The 25,507-nt window shown below is 45.5% G+C and overlaps 1 protein-coding gene across 18 annotated transcripts in view; it reads left to right on the forward strand.

Moving 5' to 3' along the window:
- The window catches only part of TCF7L2 (transcription factor 7 like 2), a 188,976-nt gene that overhangs the window by 102,397 nt on the left and 61,072 nt on the right, over positions 1–25,507 (forward strand). The window contains exon 5 of one of the 18 annotated variants that reach the window (XM_069460793.1): positions 14,661–14,801. The exons of the other annotated variants lie outside the window; for them this stretch is intronic. Coding sequence (XP_069316894.1) covers positions 14,661–14,801 — 141 coding nt within the window. The remainder of the gene's footprint in view (positions 1–14,660; positions 14,802–25,507) is intronic. 18 annotated transcript variants of the gene reach the window in all.

A 25,507-nucleotide genomic window follows, 5' to 3' on the forward strand; every position in this document is an offset into this window, starting at 1 on the left:
GAGGGCCGTCACATGGTTCAGAAAGGGAAGCCCAGGGCTGGCCACCTCTTGGAGGCGCCCCGGGTAGGGTAGACCCCCTAAGAAGGGGTTGGTGGGGGTGGTGGGCACTAGGAATGCTGTGTCTAACTCAGAGGGGGCTAATGTGTCTATAACTGAAGGCTGTTTCTTGCCTAAGTCAAAGAAGCCTTCCATGAGGGTGTGCTGGGGTCATCTGAGCAACCACCAACATTCAGGCGTTATTTGGAAGTGGAATTGGGAGGTAGTGAAAAGAAGCAGACCAGGCTGGCCGTCTGCCCGTTGAGGGACTGTGTGTAGTCGGTGTCAGCACATCACTGAGGGCATCTCGGTCGAGGTGTCAGCCTCTCCTTCACAGCTTCTCAGCCTGCTTGTTAAAGTTGAGATCTGCACGGGCTGATTAGTCAACCTGGTTGAGATTCCCTTGTAAAACCAGATATTCTAGAATACTAGTGGAAAGAATGCTCAGGTACGCAGGAAAAGACGGTGGCTCCCCTTGAATCACGTGATTGGTCGATGTCAAGGAGAACATCAAGGGAGTTAGCAGGAGTCAGCCCCTTAAAAAATTATTAAATTAAATTAATTTTGCATTAATGAGTGGTGTAAAGTTCTTAGCCCTTTGGTATCTATTGGGTGGTCAGTATTTGCTTCCTCCCTTCTCTTGTGTACTTTGAGTTAAGAACTGGCCGTGGATACCACCTCCTTGTCTGATGTAATCCTGGACGTTTCCCCTGGCTGCTACTGGGGCCCGAGTGTTGGACTGGGGCAAGGCCCCCGACAGAGGAAGGGCATGTGCCAGACACGGTGCGAGGCCCTTTACGTGGGTCTTTAAATGTAACCCTCATGACATTCCGGAGTACAGACTGTTATCCCCATCTGAGGTTCTAAGTCTCACGCAGGTGACCTAGGTACTTTCTAAGGCCTTTCCAGATGATCTTTACTTCGAGCCCAAGAAATAACATTGAAAGGAAACTCTAAGCCAGGGGAGAGTGAAAGCCCTAATTGCTATGGCTAAGTGAGGAACCTTTTTTTTTTTTTTAATAACAGCTTTATTGAGATAGAGTTCACGTACCATACAATCCATCCATTTAAAGTGTGCAGTTCAGCGGTGGTTGTGTATCAGGAGTTGTGCAACCATCACCACAGTCAATCTTAGAACATTGTCACCACCTCTGCACAAAACCCCCATGTCCCTTAGTGGCCACTCCCCACCTCCCCCAAGCTCTCTCTGTCCTAGTGACCACTAATAGATTTTCTGTTTCTGTGGATTTAACTATTCTAAACATTTCGGGTAGATGGAATCGTAGACATGTGGTCTTTTTTAACTGACTTTTTTCACTTAGCAAATTGAGGTATTTTTTTGATGGAAACTTGACCCAGCTGGCCTCTTAGCCTGGGCCTTCTGGAATTCAGTGTTCTCTTGCTTCCCTCCGCTCTGCCTCAGTGCCCTCTTTGCTACAAGAAGCCAGAAGATAGAAACCCTGAGCTGACTTTTTGAGTAGAAATGACCCACGATAGATTTAGAGGCAGAAGGTTCGCTGGGTCAGACCTGGATCCGGGACAGAGGGATCCTCCTTTTTAATACCTGGGGACTCCAGTGTTGGCAGCCAGAGGGTGACATGCTGCAAGAGGCCATTGGAGAGTTCCAGCTTTGAGGGTGCAGTGGGGCAGGAGAAGCTTGAGGATCTGTCTGTTGTGACCCTAGAACAGACATGGACATCCGATACCGATCCGATTCCCAGGGGACTTTCAGGAAACCTCTCTTTTCCTCTTTATTCTCACCCTCCCGCTTCTCTCCCCAGGTCTCACTCTGGAGGGAGGAATCCTTTACCTTTTCTGTCCTGGGCAGCAGCTGGAGGGAATGTTATCCGTGTGGGGACTGGGCACAGGACCGAAGTGGCAGGGCAGGCTGCGTGAGAGCTGGCTGCCACCGGGCTCCTCCGCCCGTCCGGCAGGGATTTGTCCTCGCCAGCCTGGCACGATGAGGATGGCGCAGACGCTATCAGGCAGGTCACACTGGTGGTGCAGATCCACGGAGGACTTTCCCAAATGAGTGGATTCCTCTAGGTGAGGGCTGGAGTAGGTGGAGTCAGTGGTGCCCTCCGTCTTCAGTAACGCTCTCCAAGGAGAAGGGAGTATTATGACAAATTGCTGTTAATAAAGGGGGGGAGGGGGAGCTTTCCAAATTACTCATTGCTTTTAAACTACTTAAATAAAAGGAGCCAACACAAATCTTGTTCATGCTTGGCAAACCGGCAGTGGACTAGGAGAAGTGTTTATCTGTGGTGAGAGCAGGTGACTTGGTGGGTGCTGCAAAGCCTGGTTCTTGTCTCCATCTCCAGCGATCTGCTGTTTCTTGCCTCCCTTTGGGGAAGACAAGAAAAAAAGAAGTGTAACTCCCCATAGATACACCATGATGGCACTGGGCCTGAGACCTTTTCTGGTGTCTAAGTAAAAATGTGAAGACCACGGTTCTCCAGATTTCTTAATGAATTCAGATGTTAAGTGCTAAGCAAAGAACCCAGCCCCTGAGCTAGAACAACCACATTGTTTGTGTCCCCAGGGTGGAAGTGGCCCCAGGATGCTGGCGGCCAGCTGTGTTAGCGCAGAGCAGAGCCAGGTGGTCGAGTGTGTGAGATGCAGGTGCCCGGCAGCCGACATCCTGCGCTGTGCCCCTTGATTTTAGCCAGGTGTCTTCCTGTCTACACCTCTGACCACAGCTGGAATTCCCAAGCTCTCTTCCCACTTGGGTCCTCCAGAGAAAGAATCATTGAGTTATCGTCTTGGTGATGGTCAACCCCGAAAGCCTTGGTTTTTGATGATCTTGAAAGTGTTTGGGTTTAAAAGGGTCACAAGACATTCTGGACTCCTCCCTGCAGAGCTGTTTCCCGCTCCCGTTTGCATTCGCTTCCCAACCTGCGGGCGCCAGCGTGACTCACTGCACCAGACTGCCAGGCCCTGCCGCCCGCCGCCCATCCTTGTGGCCTGGACGGCTCCCGGTGCGAGTTGCTGGCACGGTATCCAGAAAACAAACCACACCCCAGGAATGATGATATGTTACAGCATTTCTCTGCTGTGTAAAAGAGGCACCAGGGTCGTGCGCTGGGTCTGGGGTTTGTCCACCCCACATCCGGCGCTGCTGTTGACTCCTCACCGCTGGTGAGCTGGCCCGGGCTGGTCAGCAGCAGGGTGCCGACCCTGGGTGGTTTTGAGGGCTGACTAACACACCAAAAGGTCGGCCAGGGCGCTGATGCTGGCACCTTTCTTCCTTGAGCACACATATCATCTTGGGTCTTTAGATACTCAGCCTCACTTTATGCAGAACATCTGGATGTATGAATTAGACTGGGGCTCAATTTATTATTTTGTACTTTAGATTCTTAAAAAAAAGGAGATCAGAGATAAAAAAAAAAAGCATCATTGTTTTGCCAATTTGCTACCAATCCCTCACGCCCCCCCTTGCTACGAAAAGGGAGTCGTTTGCATTTCCTGGAATTGACTGGGGCTATCTATTATAGATTAGCTGTTAGCCGATGGCTAAAGCTGTATGATTTTAACGAGACTGAAACACACCTGGAACCTCTCCCCAACTCTCATATTTAGACGTACTAATCATGCTAGTACCAATCATGTCACTTCCTACATTTGTAAATTACAATATTTGGGACACTTACAAGTCCTGTGGGGCTATGTGGGACCTTGGCACGTTGCTGAAGGCTACACACTAGTCACCAGGGAGCTTGTGACACGTTTATACTATCACTGCATTTTGCTGGGTTTCCTGATCTCTGTTGAAGCTTTGGATTTGGATTCGATTGTTTTGGTGTTACTGCTAGCTACTGCAGTGATCCAAGCACCTTTTAAAACTAGGGCTTGCATCTGTCCATGTCATAGGAAAAAATTTTGTTTCCTGGGAGACATCTGGACACAGCTTTGGTTGTCACAGCTGGGTAGGGAGTGCTACTATAATCTAGTGGGGTAAAGGCCAAGGGTGTTTCTAGGGCAGCCCTCCACCAGAAGGAATCATCAAAATGTCATCTCTGCGGAGGTTGAGAAGCTCTGCTTTAATGTGTTTATTGGGCAATTAGAGAATAGACTAATACAGGAAAGAATAATTTAAAATCAATGACAATCTATTTTGCAAATGTATGTTTTAAGTTGTCTTTTTTCCCCATGTGTCTTATTACTTTATGTGCTTAAAAAAATCTTCGTGGTTTACTAAGATATTCTTTAAAAAAAATGATTAAAACTGCACAAACATGATTTTATAAAAGCTAGTGGCTTCTCATGCTGCAAAAGGTCTGTGATGCAGAGAGCAGCTAGCTCCCTGCGAGCTGTATTTTGTTTGCTGTGGTCCAGCAGTGGGTTTAGCTTCTACCTGGTATTGGGAGAGATAATGTGAAGTCATTACATTTGCATTTCTCAAAATCCTAGTTTTTCACTTACCCAATAGTCTTTCTTTTTTTTTAAGTGAGAGACTCAAGCCAAAATCATCTTGCTTCTCCCAGGATACCAAAATATTTTGTTCTTGTTGTTTTTAAAGATACAGCTCCAGGTTACCTTCTAGGATTCACATTTTACTTTCTAAATCCTGTTCTTAAAAGGAACCATCTACTGACAGTACATCATAAATTCCATGGCTCTTCCATGACATTTCTGGGGAAGTAAATGAAAGGTGTAAATTAAGAAAAGCAAGTGTTTGTGGTTCCCACTTTAACCTTCTGTTATGTTAAGTGGCTTTGTTGAAGAGGGCTGTCACTGCTCTTGAAAACTTGGGAAAATCCATAGCAAGCTGTGCCATTAGTTGCCTTTCGGAGCATAGGATGTTTGATGTGAAAATTGTATGGACACGTCTAATTGGGTGTATTTTCACCCCACCAGATATCAACTAAAGAGGTGATTCTACCCCCTCCCCTGCTTTTTTAGCTAAATTGTTTAACCTGAAATTTGTGCTATTAAGAATTGCATTCCAGTAATCCAGCTGCCATTTTTCAATGTCTTTTTTCTAGTAGCATGTCTGTATGACCCAACTGTGTAAATTTTTAGACATCTGGCAAGAGCTGGTTGTCATCCGGCCCTGATTTGGGGGAGGACAAGGCCTGTGACCCCCACCCTCCCACCATAATTTACACTTTCCCCTGTGTCCTGCAGAAGCACAGCCAGCTGGTGGAAAGAAAACAGAAGCTCTTTGGACCTCTGCTTCCTGTAAAATGGGAATAATAATTCTTATCCTGCCTGTTTTCCGGAGTTGTGTGTTCTTTTCCAATAAAAGGTGCTCGGAATTAAAATAAAAAGCAGTTACACAGAGATAAGATAGGGACAATTATGCCAATTTAAACTCCAGAATTAAAAAAACAAGTTTAATCACATATCACGCAGTTCACCCACTTAACGAGTACAATTCAATGGTTTTTAGTGTATTTACAGAGTTGTGCAACTATTATCACAATTTGAGAACATTTTCATCACCCCAAAAGAAACTTTGTACCCATTAGCGATCACTCCCTATTCCCTCCCTCCCCCCTTCCCCATGCCCTAGGCTCCCATCAATCTACTTCCTATTTTTACAGATTTGCCTATTCTGGGCATATATATGAAACCGTACAATTTGGGGTCCTTTGTGACTGGCTTATTTCACTTAACATAATGTTTCCAAGGTTCATCCATGTTGTAGCATGTATCAGTACTTCATTTCTTTCTTTTTTTTTTTTTTTTTTGAGACAGAGTCTCACTCTGTTGCCCGGGCTAGAGTGAGTGCCGTGGCGTCAGCCTAGCTCACAGCAACCTCAAACTCCTGGGCTCAAGCGATCCTCCTGCCTCAGCCTCCCGAGTAGCTGGGACTACAGGCACGCGCCACCATGCCCGGCTAATTTTTTCTATATATATTTTAGTTGTCCATATAATTTCTTTCTATTTTTAGTAGAGACGGGGTCTCGCTTTTGCTCAGGCTGGTCTCGAACTCCTGACCTTGAGCGATCCACCCGCCTCGGCCTCCCAGAGTGCTAGGATTACAGGCGTGAGCCACCGCGCCCGGCCTTTCATTTCTTTTTATGGCTGAATAATATTCTGTTATATGGATAGACCACATTTTATTGATCCATTTATCAGTTGATGGTAAACTCCAGAATTTAAAAAATATTAAACTAGTTCATATTTGTTTCAATTATTAAAACGATCCCTTCCCTTTTATTGGAAGTTAAGTGTTTGTATGGTAATGACTGTGACGGGGCAGAGATTACCAAGTCTGTGACTCTGAGGGGTCCACGTCTTTCAACGAGTAGGTACCTTCCTCAACAGGCTCTGCCTGGAACCAAACGCTGGATAAAGGCGGCTTTAGGATTCGTGGTCTTTCTGAAGCACTGAAGACTTGGAATCAGTAAAACTAGGGATGATTTCCAGTTCCTCTTACTCTCTCTGTAGGTTGGCTAAGGGCCAAGACATTATCTCCAGCGGTTCAAACCTGCCTCTGCTAGGTGCTGTCTCCTGGTCTTCATTCTCCACTCTGGCGTGAAGCTGTGGCAGTCGGTCAGACGGCAATCCCCAGATTGTGATCAGCGCATGTCGTTTCCAGCCTGGGGGGTCGCTTTGTTTTCTGTTTGGTATTTTTATTTGTTACTGTTTCGGTTGTTGTTTTTACCTGTTGTAAATACTAAGAAGCCCAGGTATGTTTACATTCTGGAGATAGGAAAATTCACCTGTCCAGATTTGTCACACTCCTGCCTGCATCGTGGTTGACATGGCTGAAAGCAGTTTCTCTGCTCAGACTAGACCCACCTGGGTCGGCTGCTTTGTAATCAGTTCTGATCACTACCCTCCGGGGCTGTTTTTTTTTTTTTTGGCATTAACGTCCCTTAAGTACTTTGAGGAGAAAGTTTTTTGAGGAAAACCTGAATTTTTCCTTTACTGGCTGCACATATTAGACACCCAGGTGAAGATGATTTTCACTTTACGAAGTAGGAAATGCTCGGCAATCTTTAAGAGAAGCTAAAAACTGGTTGTTATCTCCTATGAGAACATAGGACCAATTATACTTCTATTCTGGGCTCCGAATTTTGGCAGGTGGGCCCATCCATTTATTGGTGGCAAGAGACGGGAGCAGGATGGGGGTGACACCTCCCATTCATGTGTGTACTGTCTCTGATGCCTTCTGCACACACACACACACCATGCACACACATACCACACACACACACACACATACACACACACAATGTAGGGGGTTTTTCCTCCTCTTAATGGTCTTCTGTAGCCCAGTTTTTGACTAATAAAGATATAGATAGAAATGTTTGGAGTTGGAGATAGCCAAAGGCTTGAGTGGCACAGGAGATAATTCATCCCAGACTCCGTGCTCCTTATGCCACGATTCTAACTACCCTTTTCACCCTGAGAGACCACAAATACCGTAGCATGGAGAGAGTTAATTACGGGGCGGGTGGCCCAGGTTGGGTCTACCCTGCGTGAAGCGGCTGGTTTGGCAATACTGTGACTCTTTCTGGGAGTGATACCTTGGGGGCAAGTGTCATTTTGGAACCAGGGATGTCCGTGAGTGGAGCTAGGTGTGTTCCCATTCTCAATGAGATGGTATCAAGATTGACCCTGCCTGTGGGAATCTGTCGTTTTTGACTGTATGTCCTTCCTGTGTGATTCCTCCTTTTGTAATGTCTGGAGAGAACTTTAGTTTTATTAAGTCCGTTTCAATTGAATACATTTGGTGTAATTAATTTAGTGTTTATGGTGTATCTTAACCAAAATGGCGTGTTTTCATAAACACTCGAGAAGGTTTAAATAACATTTTCTCATAAATTAGCCCATGTCTGCACAATTATTTATGAAGACCCTCTGGAATTTGATGTTGTTAGGAAACATATTAGCAGAAAATCGTATGTTATTATCTAATGGTAATAATTAGTAGAAATGAGAAAAGAGGACATGTAATTGGGATTCCTGTGGCTAACAAGATGTGAATTATGGAAGCATTTCCAGGAGAAATTCCAGGGTTGTTCTAGAAACCTGTTATTTGCATTTTAAAGCATTTCATTCCTATTGATAGGAGAGGAGGATGGTGTTTATCAAAACTACTTTCTTTTTCAGAGCAAAGCAATCTAAATTTCCCGAGTGGGGGCTACACGGCTAGACACCCTCCCCTGGCCCCACCTAGCCCCTATGGTGTCTTAACTACCTTTCAGTCCCAGTTTAGGCTACTTACTGTCTTTCTGTTGGAGATACATTGGTTTTTAGAGAGGATCCCTAGTAGACATTGCAAGTCCTAATCAGAACGTCTTCTCCCTTTTGCGCCTTGATTCTGCCCAGTGATGTTCATGGTATACAACATGGACCAACATGACTTCCCAGCAGCTGCCTGGGAGAAGGAACTTCCCTTGAACAAGAATCTTGTTACGAGCACAGCATAATGTTTGCTTTATTAGCTGGATTCACAAAGCCTTCTGCAGCCTGTGGTTCTTGGACCCAAGGTTCTGCCTCAAGTTCTTCCATAGCCAGGTATTGCTGTATGTGGTAGATGGGCTTAGATGTTATGCTTGAACGTGTGAACCAGCTCTTCTCCTGTCAAAGTAGTTGATGAGCATGGTTTGTCGCGAGCTTGCTGGCAATTTGCTTTCAAGATTAGGAGACTCTGAGTTCTATATGGGAATAATGGATAGGAACGATGCAGGGAGAAGCTTCACTTTCCACCCGCTTGAGGTCACGTTGAACCTCATCACTGTACCAGGAAGCAAAATGGGAGTGATGCCACCGGTGTCAGCTAATGTATGGTTGTTCCCGGAATTGGGTTTGTCTTCAGAAGGTGGTGTTCTGGCCAGATCTGTTAGAACTTCATTCATTTTTTTTTCTTGCCTTGGCTAATGTCCCAGGCCTGGATAATGTTAAGGTTAACCACGTCACCTTAGTGCCTCTCGCCCCTGTAAAGCCTTGACCTTCGTGTATGGAGCTAAGTCAGTGTTGATGTCAATTAAAAAGTAAAACCTCTGTTCAAAATTATCCAAATAATTTTTGTTTTTATAAACTTTATCCTGAACGCTCTAAAAAACCCGATTTTGTACCCAGTTTTCCTTTTCTGTTTATGATACCATAATGAAAAAAGTATATCATATTTTCAACTTCTCAATATTTGATAGGCAGTATTTTCCCCCTGGATAGGAAAAAAAAAGTTGCAAAACTTTGTTTTACCCAATAAGCACCTTTTGAAATGATGCTGCAGTTTCGTATTCATGATGCTACGTTTCTAAAATATTTTTCCTTGGTCGTGTAGAACTTTTATCCAGTGAAAGAAATCTGTGTGTGTGTGTGTGTGTGTGTGTGTGTGTGTATTGCCTTGTCTCCTTGAGTATAACTTCAGTAAATATACCCTCTTATTAAATAATGGCCATGCCCAGAAACCGAGGCACATTGCCTTTGTGCTTACAGATTTGAGGGCCTAATGAATCCCCTCCTCTTGTTCTGCCAGCCCTGCAGAATCGGAGCATGTTGGAGGTGGGCAGGGTCCTTAGAAGTCATCCGGCAGCCATCACCCTCATGTGGCATGACAGCTAGTTGGGGAAGGGGCGGCAGTGGCACGGAGGCCCCACACTGTGTCTGCGCCGAGGGTGGGAGGGGTGGACAGTGCTTTGTGAAGGTAAGTGTACAGGTGGCCTCGTGTGTGCTCGCTCTCCTTTGCTTCTGTTTGCATCCTTGTCTCTTTCTTGCTAAGTTGAAGTCTTCGAGGGCCGAGGTAGACTTCATGTCTTTGTCCCTTGAGTGCAAGAATGGTGATTCCATTTCCACTCTTGCCAGCTCTGAGCAGGGCAGCTGCGTGATACGGACACGTAAGGGACGAGGGAGTTGCCACATGGGACCTGTACATCTGCCATTCCTGACTCTAGGGCATCGTCCTCCACATTTACTAATACCTTGGAAGGTATTAGTGTGCACTGTGCACACACTCACACCTTGTCACACATGCTCACATTTTAAAAAAATAATGAAAAAAATATTGCATACATTTGCCACGTCAATGACGATATCTTGGTTTGGGGAAGAACTGGGCTCGTCTTTAATGATAAAAATGGTAGCTTGTCTGGAGCCCTGATTACAATTTCTTTGCCTCTGTGTTAAGTTGTTTGACAACATATTTCAAATGTAATTAGTTTGCATCAAAGTTACCTCACCTTCAGAGGTGAGAATTATTGGTGGTGCTTAAAGCCAGATCAGCGTGACCTGTAAAGACCTTAACTCTCTCTCCAAGGTTTGTGTGTGTGATGTGTATATGGGATTTGTTTGTTTGTTTGCATGGTTGCTATTGGTGATTTGTTTTTTGATGTCCTTGTTTGTACATGTGTGTGTATTTGTGAGTAAATGACGAAGAAATATAAGGATTTTACCCTCTCACCAATTTTTTGTAAGCATTATCATTTTACTAATTTGCTTTTTTTAGTGGACTGGTCTTTGTGAACATCCTTCTTTCAAATGGATTTCTTATTCTTTCAAAGATGTTGCATTTTCAAAAGAAAATCCTTCCATTTATGCACAGAACCCTGAACTCCTGGTCTTTAAAATCTGGGTTTTAGTTTCAGCTCTTTTCTAGCTGTGTGGTCTTGGACAGGTCCTTTTACATCTAGATTTGGGGATTAAAAAAAATCGTAAAGCGTTAGATTAGGTGATTTCTTTTTTTTTTTTTTTTTTTTTGTTGAGACAGAGTCTCACTTTGTTGCCCAGGCTAGAGTGAGTGCCGTGGCGTCAGCTTAGCTCACAGCAACCTCAGACTCCTCGGCTTAAGCGATCCTACTGCCTCAGCCTCCCGAGTAGCTGGGACTACAGGCATGCGCCACTATGCCCGGCTAATTTTTTCTATATAGATTTTTAGTTGTCCATATAATGTCTTTCTATTTTTAGTAGAGACGGGGTCTCGCTCAGGCTGGTCTCGAACTCCTGACCTTGAGCGATCCACCCGCCTCGGCCTCCCAGAGTGCTAGGATTATAGGCGTGAGCCACCGCGCCCGGCCTAGATTAGGTGATTTCTAATACTCATTCCATTTTAAAATTCTGATCTCCTTTAGAGACCCATGAATAATCCTTTCTCTCTTGCTATGGAGGGGAAAATACATGAAAAACACAACCCAAATGTATTAAGGTTTTCCAGAAAAGACACAAAACCAATAGGATGTGTGTCTGTGTATATATATAGGGAGAGATTGGCTGTAAGAAATTGGCTCACACAATTATGGAATCCCATAATTTGCATAATCAAGCCCCATGATCTGCACCTGGCAAGCTGGAGACCCAGGAGAGTCGATGGGGTAGTTCTAGTCTGAGTCCAAAGGCCTTGAGGACCAGGGGAGCTGATGGGACAATTCCCATTTGGAGGCCAGTAGGCTCAAGACCCAGGAAGAGATGATGTAGCTCAGTTCTGAAAGCAGGTAAAAACTTCTGTCCCAGCCTGAAGGCAGTTACTCAGGAGAAATTATCCCTTATTTGGAGTAGGATCAAAAGAAACACACCTTGAGAACCTCTGTCACAAATAGGCAATGTTTCTGGAGAAAGTCAGGAGGCGGATTTTAGCACTGCTCGGTATTTGTGGCCTCTACTTTCTGGGTCTGCTGTGTTCACAGAGACCACATCTTAAAATAGGTCGGTGCCTCCAGTGGCTTTCTTGGAGACCCTAGAGGAGAAGAGGGGCCCTTGGGGCAGTTCTAGCTGCTGTGTGGTTGCGAAGGTCTTCCTCCACTGGCCGCAAGAAGTGCCAAATGCCTACTCCAATACTTTGCCTTGTAGCAATCTCCTCACATCAAGAGCATGAAATTCACGAGGACTTCATTTATTTTTCTTGGAGCATCTCCAGTTTTTTCCACATTATCACTTCATTCATGGGTGGACAGTTATTCAGGTCAGTCTGGCTGAGGTGACTAAACTGCTTCAGTCTGAATTCCTCTCCTTCTCTCTCCAAACCGGATTCAAACTGGCCTGAGCAAAATGAATGTATTGACTGATGACTGAAAAGTCCAGAGGTAGCGGGCATCAGGTGTGGCTGGATCCAGGGGCCTGTGCCGGTACCATTTCCCTCTGGTTCTTGGCTCCACTATCCTCCAAGGTGGCTTCATTGTACAGAGGCTTATGCAAGTCCAAAGAGATCTTCCCTTATAAGTCTGTGACCTTGATTCTCAGCCAGTGTCTATGGTAAGGGGTTGTAGTGTGCTCAGTGGGCTTGGACTGAATAAACTTGGCCACCTCTGGAGCTGGGGTAGGGTCCACTCTACCTAAACTGCATGGCTGGAGAGTCAGCCTGGTGTCTCCTTAGTAATTTGGTATTGCTACCAGAAAAGAATGGACACTGAGCAGAAAATTCAGCAGATGTCTACTTCCTAGTCTTTGTGGCCCGTGGAAGAGTCGGTTTTTTTTTTTTTTTTTTTTTAAAGGAAGACTCAAAAGAAAAAAAAAGAACTATAGTTCTTCTCATGGGACAAAATGACTTTACATTGTGTATGCATTTGAATTTTTTGTAAGACGTCTTATACTAAAATTGGAAGTGGTTTATAAGACTTTGTATTCTGTAAAACGAATGGAAATGAATAATTAGGGACATTAGAATAAAGAGAAAAGCAGGGTAGGCCCATAAGATAAGGTGGGGGATAAGGTTAATTCTACAGGTTCAAACCTAGAGCTCCTAATGGGTTGGTAGATGTGACCTACAAAATTGGCTCCGAGGTTCCCCAGCATGGAACAACATACAGATCTGTACAGAGGGGCGTGTGTGTAACGTCTCCTCACAAGGCACAAGCCCCTGTGCGAGTATGGGCTGGGGAGAAATGGCTGTGGAAGATGATAAAGATGATGTGTTCGATGGCAACCTTGGATGCATTTCTTTCCCAAACTCCTTCTCTGGGGCACTGCCCTTGGGAACCCTGCCTCTGCTCTCAGCATTGTGTTGTGAGACCAAGCAAGCAGGCGAGGATGAAAACCCCCCTGTTGCTTCTAGAAACAATCAGGGTGTTCACCAAGTCACCTTTGGTGCAAGGCAGTGTAAGGTGAGTCACTGCCGTGGCCGAGCAGAGTAGGATCACCGTAGTTATAAAATTGGGCCGATCTCTCAAATGGGCTCATGCATGTCTGATGACTCATGCTCCTGTTCACAGACCAGCACTGTGGGGATGGCAGGGAGGGAGGCTGTGCCTCCCAGACGAAGACCGGAGACCCCCAGGGTGGAGAAGCTCAGTGCTCGTCTGCTGCTCGGCTACCCTTCCTGGGGGGCAGATCTCTGGGCTTCTCATGGTTTGTGGCTCTCAAAGCCCGGACACAGGGTCAGCTGCAGCCAGCATGGGCCCTGGGTAGCTCTAGTTTTCGGGATGTGGCTGCTGTTTTGTAAATTTGTCCTTTATTTTCATCAATTTCCTATTTTTCAAAGTCTTCAGTACCCACTAGGTTCATTCTGATACTTAGTGAATATCAGAACGTGTAAGATACTGTGTATTGTCATTAGTCTCATATTGAGAAATGTGAGAAAAAATTGTTGATGGAATTTTCCTTCATATAAAACTTCAAAAAACTAGAGTAGAGAAGGCATACATCTTTATATCGATGTTTTCTTTTCTTTCTTTTTTTTTTTTTTTTAAAGAAAATTAGAATGATATTTCTTTGTTGTGGAATAGCCCTTCTTGGACGCCAGGTTACTCTTCACAGCCCTAAATTCTCTACCGTGTTTATAGAGCCGCAGGAAGCATGTAGACAGGCAAACGAGTCTGCATAGCAGCTGTCTACGAGTTGGCTGAGACCCGGTCTGTATTCCCCTCTGCCATTTACTAGCTGTGTGACCTTGGGCACGCTCCTTACCATCTCTGAGTCAGTTTCCTCCTCTGTGAAATGGGCATGACACTACCTACCTCACAGGCTGGTCGTGAGGATTAATGGAATGACAAGCGCACTCTTGCATGGAGTAGGCAGTCAGTAAACCGTAGCAGCTCTTGTGATAGGGCTCTGGTTGTGTTGCAATTCAAGTGGCATACACTTCTGGTGTGTGCTGTCAGTTCTTGTGAGGGGTCCAGAGTTGCTTCTTTCAAAGACTGTGCTCTGGCAGAGGAAGGGTGCTCGTTAAGACAGATCCACTGGGCCCAGTGGCACGCATCTGTAGTCCCAGAGCTACTTGGGACGCTGAAGCAGGAGGATCACTTGAGCCCAGGAGGTTGAGTCCAAGCTGGGCAATATAGCTAGACCCCATCTCTTAAAAAAAAAAAAAAAAGATCAGATCTCTAAACAGCTCAAATATTATAGTCACATTTTTGTAGAGCAGAAATACCAACAATTTCACATGGTTCAAACTAATAGAAGATGCAGTAAGGTAAGTTGAGGGAGCAAATGCTAGCTGCTGGCTCTCGAGAGGCCAGGAGGAAGGAGCAGCCATGCCTACTGGGGGCGGTGGGCAGGGGTGGGGATACTGGGAAGACGCACGACTGAAAGGCTGCTTGGAAGAGGTTGCATTTGCGATGACCCCAGAGGGGACCCTGAGCTGAACAGCAGGGAGGTGGAAGAGTCCCGGTTCCCGATGGGAACCATAATCCTTCGTGTTTGGAGCTTCTGGAGAAGTGTGGGTCAGGATAGACAGTCAGGCTGGGGGCTGTGTGTGCCTTGGTGACCGTGTCCCCCTTTCTTCCTGGCAGCAGAGCCCCCGCCCTTGCTGCACTCAGGGACATGACTGTCAGCACTTCTATCCCCCCTCAGACTTCACTGTCAGCACTCAAGTCTTCAGGGACATGAAAAGGAGCCACTCCTTACAAAAGGTTGGGGATCCCTGGTGTATGGAGGTAGGTCTCGGAGCAGAACAACGGTATGACATGAGCTGGCTCTGAAATGAACCCGCCCATCCAAAGTTGACCTCTCACTGGGGCGGGGCCCCCACACCACGATCCCTGAATTCTTGTTGGGTTGCTGTCATTTCGGGTGCCGTGATGTCTGGGTGTGCTGACCACTGATAGGGCTATCGTAACCATAAAGATGCCAGTTTATAAGGAGAGGGCGGAGGCCGGTGCGCCCGTGAAGCCAAGGCGCCTGGCTCCCAGCGAAGGCTACGTGCTGCCGTGTCACACGTAGCTCCTGTGCAAATGATGAACGGCACGTATATCCCATTAAACAGGGCACCCAGCAAGCGACTTCCTGGGCTCTTCAGAGATCCCAGCGAAAGGGAAGTTACCACCCCAACTTTGCCTTCTTGTTATTAGTCATTTAGAACTTAACAGATTTTCTCTTAAAATTCAGGGTTCTGAAAAACGCCCGCTTCTGCAGCAATACCTATGCGAATGGCTTTTCCCACAGATGCTGCTCTCCAAGGACAGGAAGCATTGTTAATTTCCTTTAAATAATTCAGTGCCACGTCACTGCCCCACACTGCTCAGTGCTTGGGAGTGACAGTTCTCTTCAAATTAGTAGTCCCAAAGAATAAAGAACATCTAGAACATGCTTTTATCTTCAGAAAAGCAAAAGTCAATGCAGATAAAAAATGTTAAAGGAACTCCTAGATTTAAACAGCAAGTGACTTAGTACTAATGTTAGCTTTTTTTAAAAAGAAAAAGTGAATATGTGTGAGCCAATGAGTGAAGCCACTGTCTTTAAAAAGCATTTATTGTGTACCTAGTAGGTGCTGGGTGCTGTGCTGGGTATACAGGGATAGAATGCACGATTCCTCCAGCAGAGATTAGAGTAGCCTCTGGCGTGTGTACATACGCCTTGCCTTTGGGGAGAGAAAACATTGAATAAATCACCTGTAAAAGCTTGTTCTAGTTTAGGAAGTAGTAAATAGTCACTTCAGAGAACTGGGGACATGTAGAAAAACATAGAAGAAAATGTAAATACGTATCCTCTTTTTACTTGTTGTTAATCTCTTACTATTTGGATGCTTTTCTTTCTGGTCATTCATGTGCATAAACTTTAAAAATGTTTCACAAAATTGGAATTGTCCCTCACACAGTTTTGTGTTTTCTTTTCACTTCTAACATCAGGGATTTTTTTTACACTGTAATGTGTCTTAATTCTCCTTAATAACTTCATGTAGTACAGCTGGTGTCCTGTGGAAATCCTCGGGTCTAACTTTTCCTCCTCAGCCAGATATGAATAAAACTGAAGATGTTTCTGGAGTCTTTCGAACTTTTTGTTCTCTTACTCCCTTGCCTCCGACCATGCCTGTTCTTGGACCACGCCTGTGCCCTGATCACCTGGAGCTGGTGCGTGTGCACGAAGACCACGCCCTCTAAGTGGCCTTGGTCTGACAGCGCAGGGAGACCACCTCTTCTCTGCAGTAGCCATGGCCTGGTGGAAGCTTTTCCTTCAGCAGTTCCTCACTGGTTCAGCTTTTAATAAGCATAGCTGTTCATTCTGACTGTCGGTGATAAGGCCGTATGAACACGGCCATCCCCCCAGCAGGGCCTGGCAAATGGTAACTCATTAATCTTTGGTCGGAGGTAGGAGGTAGATAAAGGAGGGCCGGGTTCCCGTTTTGAGAATGAGGAAAACGAAACAGAAAGACTGGGTTTCTTCCTTATAACTCAAGATCTGCAGCAGCCGATTAGATCCCTGGCGCCAGTGACTATGAGTATTTATCAGCCTTGTGCTCAGGACTGAGAAACATCTCCTGGGGAAGTGCCAGAATGCCACGTTTCCAGGATTAGGTCTAACTCCATGACTTGTGAATAGGCCAGATACAAAGACGTCACTTACGGGGTGTGCCAACTTGGGCAAGTAACCCTACTGCCCCATGCCTCGGTTTCCCCATCAGTGAAAGGGGCTCATGCATGGGCTGTATTTAAGGAGGGTGCTTGGCGAGAGAGCTGGTGGGCTCAGTCTGGTGCGAGCGTGCAGCTGGATTCTTGTGTGTCAGCGAGGTGGGCCAGTCACTGCTGGGGTAGCTCAGTTGTGCTTTCCCCGCAGGTTTCCACGGAAATTCATATATAACAGTCCTGGTGCCCACTACTTCAGGAATCTCAGTGGTCTGTGGAAATCATACACAGTGTGGGTATGATAGATAGAAACGGCTCTGGGGTGCAGTGAAAGTCGCATGTGATTGGCAGTCAAGAGAACTAAGTTTGAGTCCAGCTTTCTGTCACCCCTGCTGGGAAGGGGCAAACCCTCTGTGATGCAGTCTCTGTGTCTGTTAAAGAGGGGTGGGGATAATGCAATATTGGCCCAGCCTGCTCCACAGGGTACCTACAGAGATCCCTTGACCTTTAACATGGTCTTCCTATGGTCCAGGTGCTACTGTAAGTGATTCGCCTATATTAACTCTTCAAAACCTGATAGCAACCCTAAGAGGCAAGTGCTGTGATTATCCCCGTTTTGCAAATAAGGTAACCAGGTCACAGAGAGATAAAGCAACTTGCTTAAGATCACACAGCTAAAGAATGGGATCTATAAAATTGCCGTTAATGAAAGAACTGTGGCTATGGTTTTTGGTTCAGAGCTTTCCCCACCAATGTCTTGCACTTGCTAAAGAATGTGTTTGATCCTGTCCTACACCAAGCCTTCTTAGGGGCTGGGAGGAAATTTTTGATTCAGGATAGCCAAGGTCTCACTTTAGAAGTCTCAACATTTGGGATATCTTCCACCGCATTCCTATTCAGCAGTCATTGTCCCTTCCCTTGTAATTCAGCGTGATTCGAAGATCTCTTCCTGTAGGGAATGAGGGTTGGTAGACCAGTTGAGTAAATATGACTAAGAAAGTCAATACCCACCTGGGCGCGGATGAGTCACTTTCTAGTTAGCTATTCATGTACATTTTAAAGCAAGCCACACAAAGTCATTACATTGGGGCTATTAACATGTTTAATAGTGACAATAATAGGGTGTGACCCATGGCATAACTGCATTCAGATAAGAAAGAAAGTGTTTTTTTCCTGTAATTACTTAGTCAATACCATTTTCACGGAAATACTTGCAAACAAACTTTTAAAAAGTTCTTTGTCCGGACTCTTCCCTTATTCCTTGTTTCCTTCCTCTTTAGAGGTTCTATAAACTTTTCCTGATCAATGGCCAGGGATTATCGAGATGATACTCTCTGTCCCTTCTGATTTTTTTGGTTGACCTACCCTTTTGCTAGTGTTGAGCCTGTTTTTATTTCATTTTTAGAGTGTGTTTGTGTGGTGTGTGTGTGTGTGTGTGTGTGTGTGTGTTTTCAGGACAGGGCACGTTGTTCCTGCTACTTGCTTATTAACCTCTCAACCTATAAATTTAAGAGAAAAAGAGACTTCTGCTAAATTTGCAAAGCTAGTCACATAAACAGGGAGTTAGCCATTTTGGTGAGAGGAAATGAAACTTTTCTTGGGTTTATTAGACCACATCCTATGTGGCTTATTATATGTCTGATTTCTAAAAAGCATGGCATCATGGCCAGAGTTTTATTTTTGCTTATTAGTCATTTGAAACAAATACAGATATTGCTTCATTTCCTGGGTACTTTATTTTTTAGTACATGTTATGTATGGAAAATCTGGATTTACACAACAAAGTGCACCAGAGGAGAAGTATTTGCTAATTTATAAATCTCTGCATTATAGCTTTGGATTAGCAAGCATTGTGCTAAACTAAAAATTTTTGGTTCCCCCCTCCTCCCCCAATTATATAAAGAAGCAAGATAAGAAAACTATAAAAATAATTCCCAAAGGCAAAGTTAATATTTTGACATACTTCCTTCTAGGCTTTTAAAAAATGTATTTTCAAAATCATAGGTGGGCTCATATCGTTCATGCACTTATTTGCTGTTCATTTTACATCTCTCAATAATAGAAACACTTTGCTACATGTGCCAGGATGGCTGTTTGTAAAACTACTAATGGTTATTTATTCTAGAAGTGGGTATCTCTTGCAGTGCACACAGACTGTTTCCAAAGTTCTGTTATTACAGTACAATTGCATCTCATGTGGCAGAGGGCGTAAGTTGGCAATAGTGAAGACAGAGTGATTCTGGAACATTCCGTAATGCCCTCATGATGTATATGACCCATGGCTTTGGACCTATAGCCCTGGATCATCCTGTGCAAGGGGACCAGCAAATTCACACCCCCACCCCCCGCCCTGTTCATGCTCATGGGGTGAGATGGCAAGTGGGACCACCAGATAATTTTATTTCTTCCTTTCTCACATTCTCTATCTGCAAAGCTTCTTTGTTGAAGTCTTCTAGGCTAACTGAGCTCATGAATTTCCTCTGCTGATTAATAGCTCCAATACTATAAATGGACACTGCTGTGCCTACCTGGGAATTTTTTTTTTTTTTTTTTTTGAGGCAGAGTCTCGCTTTGTTGCCCGGGCTAGAGTGAGTGCCGTGGCGTCAGCCTAGCTCACAGCAACCTCAGACTCCTGGGCTTAAGCGATCCTACTGCCTCAGCCTCCCGAGTAGCTGGGACTACAGGCATGTGCCACCATGCCCGGCTAATTTTTTCTATATATATTTTAGTTGGCTAGATAATTTCTTTCTATTTTTAGTAGAGACGGGGTCTCACTCTTGCTCAGGCTGGTCTCGAACTCCTGACCTCAAAGGATCCACCTGCCTCAGCCTCCCAGAGTGCTAGGATTACAGGTGTGAGCCACCACGCCCGGCCTTTTTTTTTTTTTTTTTTTTTGGATAGAGTCTAGCTCTGTTGCCTGGGCTAGAGTGCTGTGGTGTCAGCCTAGCTCACAGCAGTCTCAAACTCTTGGGCTCAAACAGTCTTCCTGCCTCAGCTTCCTGAGTAGCTGGGGCTACAGGCATGCGCCACGGTGCCCGACTAAGTTTTTCTATTTGTAGTTGTCCGATTAATTTCTTTCTATTTTCAGTAGAGGCAGAGTCTCGCTCTTGCTCAGGCTGGTCTTGAACTCCTGACCTCAAGTGATCCTCCCGCCTCAGCCTCCCAGAGTGCTAGGATTATAGGTGTGAGCCACTGCGCCCAGCCTATACCTGGGCATTTCTGCTACCTCAGTTGAGGTCACATGCTCAGTGCATCAGGAGATGACATAGTTCTACCCTACTTATCAGAACAGAGCTTGCCACCAGGGAAACAGACCTAGAGAAGCAGGGGTCATTCCTGGCTCCATTTCCCATGGTGTTTGCCATTCCTTGGACTGAAAAGAGATGGCATTGTGGACGCTGTTCTTCCCACTTTGTACACTAAGTAGGAAGCCTAGGCACAATGTACGGTGGTCTTCTAAGGAGCTCATCATCGGGGAAGGCGGGGTGATCATCCGCCCTGCGTCCAGGCCTCCGTGGGCCACCCGACATCCGTCAGGACTCCATAGGTTGTGTCCATGGCTCTCAATGTTTGTTGGTGGCCACCTCCCCTTTCCCCATTCTTTGTGAGTCACGTATTTTCTTTGCATCCCATGTGATGAGGGTTATTAACAGAGAAGACTTGGGCCATCAGTGTGTGACTCGTCGTCATCCCCGCAGTTTATTGTTTCGGATCCTCCCCTTTTGTAATTCTTTGAAGTCCTGGACCTGTTTTTAATGGGTCAAACATTGTCAAGGGAGAGTGTAAATCACCCTTAAAACTTTTCATTCCTTATAGGGCCTCCCAAATCAAAATACCTGGGCAGTACTTAAGAAGGACTGGACACTTCTCATTGGTGGTTTTGACATTATCTGCCCATGGGTCAGTCTGTGTGTCTCTCTGTGCTGGTATCTGTTCCTCAGAGTCCTTTCCTGTTGCCAGTCCCTTTAATGACGTCAGTGAGGTAGATGTTTGGAATTTGGTGATAGGAATCATATCTCAGCCCAGACTCTGGAACTTCATTTGCTCGTTTTTATTAAGGCAGTTTGTTAGGTAAGCACAGTAGAAGATCTTAGTTTTTATCCTCCCTTATCGGGCCAGTCCTGTGAACCTTATTTGAAAGGTATTTATTGCATCAGCTCCTGCTAGGCGAGCAGGGATGCTATGAGAAGCTACAGCATTTTTCATCCTTTATTCCACACCCTTTTAATTTTCAATGTCATGTCTTTTAAAAGTCCTTTCAAACCTGTTTACAAAACCCAGTGGTTTTGTTTATTTGTTTGTTTGCTTTTTTTTTTTTTTCTTTTTTTTAGTTGGGGGAGCAGGGTGGCGGCAGCACCCTATGAGGCCAGGTTCAAGTTTCAGCCACCCTTCCCTGGTCAATGTCTGGCCTCCTCCTCTGGGGCTGCAAATGAGGAAGGAGGTGGTCTTTGTGCAGCCACACCTTTCTGAACTCTGGCCATGTCACATGGCGCTCACAGCCAGCCTTGGCGGCCAGCGCAGCAGGAGAGAAAAGGTCTTGCCTGGGAAGGTCTGAATTAGAGGTCTGTTTGTGCCCAGAGTGAAAGTTTCTGTTTTGGAAAAGCCAATTCCTTTCAGAGGGGAGGGTGGGGACAAGGAAGGAATGGAGACACCGGAGAGAGAAGAAAGAGTCAAGGGAAGTGGGAAGGAATTGGGGTGACTGAAGGACACAGAGCCCCCCACCCCCACTCAGTTTATTTCCCAGCCTCACCAGCCACTTACCTGACAAGCCTCACCTGAGTCCGCACGTCACAGGCCCAAGGACTGGCAGTAGCCTCTTGCTGTTCAGGAGAAGAGAGCTGGGGCAGATGACAGCGGCTTGACCAAGATCTAGATGCAGGTGGGTCAGGAGGGATCCCGGAGGCTCTCTGTGACTGTGTGCTCAGCCCGGCTCCTGCCGGCTGGGTTTGTGGCAGGCCTCGTGGCTCGCCAGGGGCCAGTGTGACAGGTGATAAGTCCACTGGTCCCTGGGGAAAGGACCAAAACCCCTCCACTGGAGAGTAGGAGAAACTCATAGCCGCCCAGAGGGAGGTCCAGTTGGTGGGTTGTCACAAGTCTGTCTCTTGGACAAGTTTCTTTCCTCTTGCCACTTCTGCAAGGACCCATGAGAAAGATGGGTGGAGGTAAAAGGGACACTTATGGCATCTTTCAGTGGCTTCAGAAACCTTACCTGAAGGGAAGGTGGGTCATGTCCCTGCCCAGGCTCTCTACCCCCTCGGTAGGGGCAGCAGTGTCTGGGCGTGGGCTCGGGGCCCTTGACATGTAGGGATAGGTTGGCTTCTAAAGGGAGTGGGACATTTGTTTCTCCTTGGCCCTGTCCTCCCTGGGGCGGCAAAATGTACTCAAACCAAGGTTCTGTGAGGCTTTCCACACCGTAGTCTTGCTCGGCTGGGTCACCTGCAACTCTGTTGTTGTGGATTTGCACTCGCCGTATGCACGTCTGTGCCCCTGACTTAAGGTCTGAGGACAGGTTTCTTTTGAGATGTGGGATTTTTAAAAAATTGTATTTTAAAATATATCATACAATAATAGTTGGCTTTTTTCTTTTGGTCTACAGTTCTTTGGAATTAAACATAAATTCGTATAACTACCACCGACATGATCAGGGTACAGGACGGCTCCGTCACCTTACACAGGCCCGCGTGCTGCCCCTTTACAGTCGAGGGAAGTGTGGGTTTTATTTTTGTTTTTGTTTTTCTATATCATAGGTAGCATTGGCTCGATTCATGTCATCCATTCAGGGGCTAATTTTTCATCATTGACTGATAAGAGTTTGTGCTCTGCTTTTTCTCCGGGCTGTCTCCAGCAGAACAGCTGTCACCTCAGTGCTGTGGTTGTTGGCTTGTTAGTTACTGGCAAGTCTCGGCTGGATTTCCTATTTTTCATTCTGGGCTGTTCTTGCCCATGCACTCAGAATGCTTTGGGCCACCCTGTGGATTTAGGAGAATTCGAGCTAATTCTAACAGTGGTCAAAGAAAAAAAAAATAATCAGCAAGGGAAATACGTTGTTGCTAACTATGTAGGCAGCAGAGGGAAATGAAATTACTTTTGGAGTATTCTGCTTTGAATTATCTGTATTACTCTTTCTCAGATGTCAGGACAGATTATCAAAGTTTGGGCATAATGTTTCAAATGAAGATGGCACATTATCTGTGGATTTTATTGACCCAGCTTGGTGCTCCCAGGCTGTCCTCACTTGTCCCATCACCTGAGGTGCCTGCATGGATCATCGCCTCGGCCCCACCCAGGTTCTGAGCAAGCTGGTACGTGCGTGAAGGCCGGAGCTGCCGTCTTCCTGGCTGTTGTTCAGAGCTGACGCGTTCTTAGGGAAAAGCGAAAGGCAGGGTATGTGTGTGCTGGGGATCCTCTGTGTACTTGTCCTCCTCTTGGGAAGTGATGAGAGGTGACCTCAGAGGTCCCTGCTCAGAGTGTCACACTCGAGTGAACAGTAGATGATGCTTCTGCCGTGCATTTTGCTGGGGAAGGTAACAGCAACCGCACACATGTAAATTCTTGTGTAATCTAATTCCTGTCTTTGTAATTACTTGGAGACTTGCCATGGCAGCCAGTTGAGAAGTGGGAGCAGTGACCCAGTGCAGAAAGCAGAAATTGGAGGGGAGGGGAGGAAGGGCGGGCAGAACACGGGCGCAGCTCTCCTTCTGGCTTTACAGTGTCTAAAGTCACTTAAGAATCAGGAGAAGCATTATAACGGCCCTCCACTCAAGTAACCCAGCCTTCCCAGCTGTGCCCCCTCGCCCCCACCTCTCTCTTGCCAGGCCGAGGGAATTCTCAGAGCGGGAGGTAGAGTCGGGGCATCCCCGGCTTAGCTGAGAGGAAGGACTTTTACTGATAAGAAACTCCCATTGTCTGGCAACAGGTTTCTGTAGAGGAATGTCCTCCAGGTGGGAGAAGAATGGTTTTCATTTTAAAAACCACACACTAAACAAAGCATCCTAAGCATGGGCAACTAGCAAAAGAAGAAGAACAAGAACAAAGCAGCCTGGAAACAAGTTGTATTTCAGCATCCTGATGGAAATGATAGGGGCACTTTAGAAAGCCGGTGGTGGCATTATTTTCACAAGTAGAGCAAGGGTAACTGTGGAGTCTTAATTCTCTCGAATCTGCCTCTAGAAGGCAGAATGCAAAATGATCAGCCCGCTTTGAAAGCCTTTGCCGTTTGTCTGATAGACGTCGGAAACACGAGGTCACTTCTGCAAACATCCACTTGAGAAGGTGTGTGGTTTTTTTTTCTTATTTGGGTGACAGATTGCATGTTAGGGCACTAAAAGATGAAAGCACTAAATATTTGCTTTAGAAAAACACAGTGGAAGATTCTCTCATCCTCCTTGCTGAAAACTGATGGGCTTACAATTCTATTAACAAAAATGACTATCTGCAGTTAAATTTATTGCCACCCTCGGGGCATGATTAACAAGTGGAGTAGAAAGTGAAGATTGGACAGTGGAGGATTAGATCAGATTCTTTTTTTTTTTTTTTTTTTTTTGAGACGGGATTCTCACTTTTGCTCAGGCTGGTCTCGAACTCCTGAGCTCAAGTGATTCTCCTGCCTCAGCCTCCCAGAGTGCTGGGATTACAGGCGTGAGCCACCATGCCCAGCCTTATATCAGATTCTTTTTCTCATGTTCTGTGGAATAGGGCCCGGCCCTTGGGTTGAAATTGAGGTCTGACTTAGCCAAAAGAAATTCCTTTCCTCCATCTGAGTCTTTAATAGGAGGGCCTTCTTCGTGGGTTTCCTCTCCATAAAAAGAAGTTATTTGTTATTCTCTCTATCAGATTTGATGATAAAGTCATAATTCTTGCAAGTCTTTTGGGGAGGAAGTATCTTACCTTAAAAGAAGAGACAATATGATTTTGGTACTCAGTTGTGGTTATCAGGGAGTCTGTTTAATGGGATGGTTAAAAGGAGAAGAGGTCAGTTGAGTTCAAACCCTGGCTTTGCTACTGGCTGAGTGACCACTGAACCTGTTTGGGCCTAAGTTTTTCCATCTATAAAACCAGGAAATTATTGTACCTATCTTTATTTACCAGGAGATTTGAATGAATTAAAGTTTATAAGGCAGGTGGCTAACATGTATATGTTTTAATTCATCTCTTTGGCTTGGGAGGAAAGAAACATGAACTCCATTCCTGGTGGGGGTGTGAAGGGCTTTAATATTAAGACTATAAACCATTTATTAAAAACCTGCTACCCTTCAGGCACTGGATTAAGCTTTCTTATGAATATTCTTGTTTCACTCTTATAGCTACTCCTTGTGAGAAAAACTAATATTATTTCAATTTTCTATATATTAATAAATAAGCTAGTGGTAACATTTACTGAGTGCTTACTATATATGAGGCTCTACTTTAAGCGGTTTTCATCTATTAACTCCATGGGTAGGAACCATTTCTCTCATTTTAAAGAGAAGAAAACTGTGACACTAATTTTTTTTTAATTTGTGCTCGTTTCTGTAGAGAGTAATTGTTAGGACTGGGATTTGAAGGCTGGTTCTTCACATGTTTTCCAAGCCAGGGTGCTCACCTCCCCATCCTCTGACAACCCCCTGTTCTGTAATACGTAAGTGGGCCCAGCTGTTTGAGAAGCTTTGAGCAGACACACACAGATGCTCTCCAGATACGCTGGCTCATGATAGTTGGGAAGAAAAATCTTTTATTACCGGAAGTTGTGGCTTCTGAGGCTCTCGGCAATTGGCAACATAGATTTTTGTTTTGTTTTGTTTTGTGTGTGTGGTTTTGTTTTT

This window comes from Eulemur rufifrons, chromosome 28 (genome assembly GCF_041146395.1).
Source record: "Eulemur rufifrons isolate Redbay chromosome 28, OSU_ERuf_1, whole genome shotgun sequence".
NCBI classification, from domain to species: domain Eukaryota; kingdom Metazoa; phylum Chordata; class Mammalia; order Primates; family Lemuridae; genus Eulemur; species Eulemur rufifrons.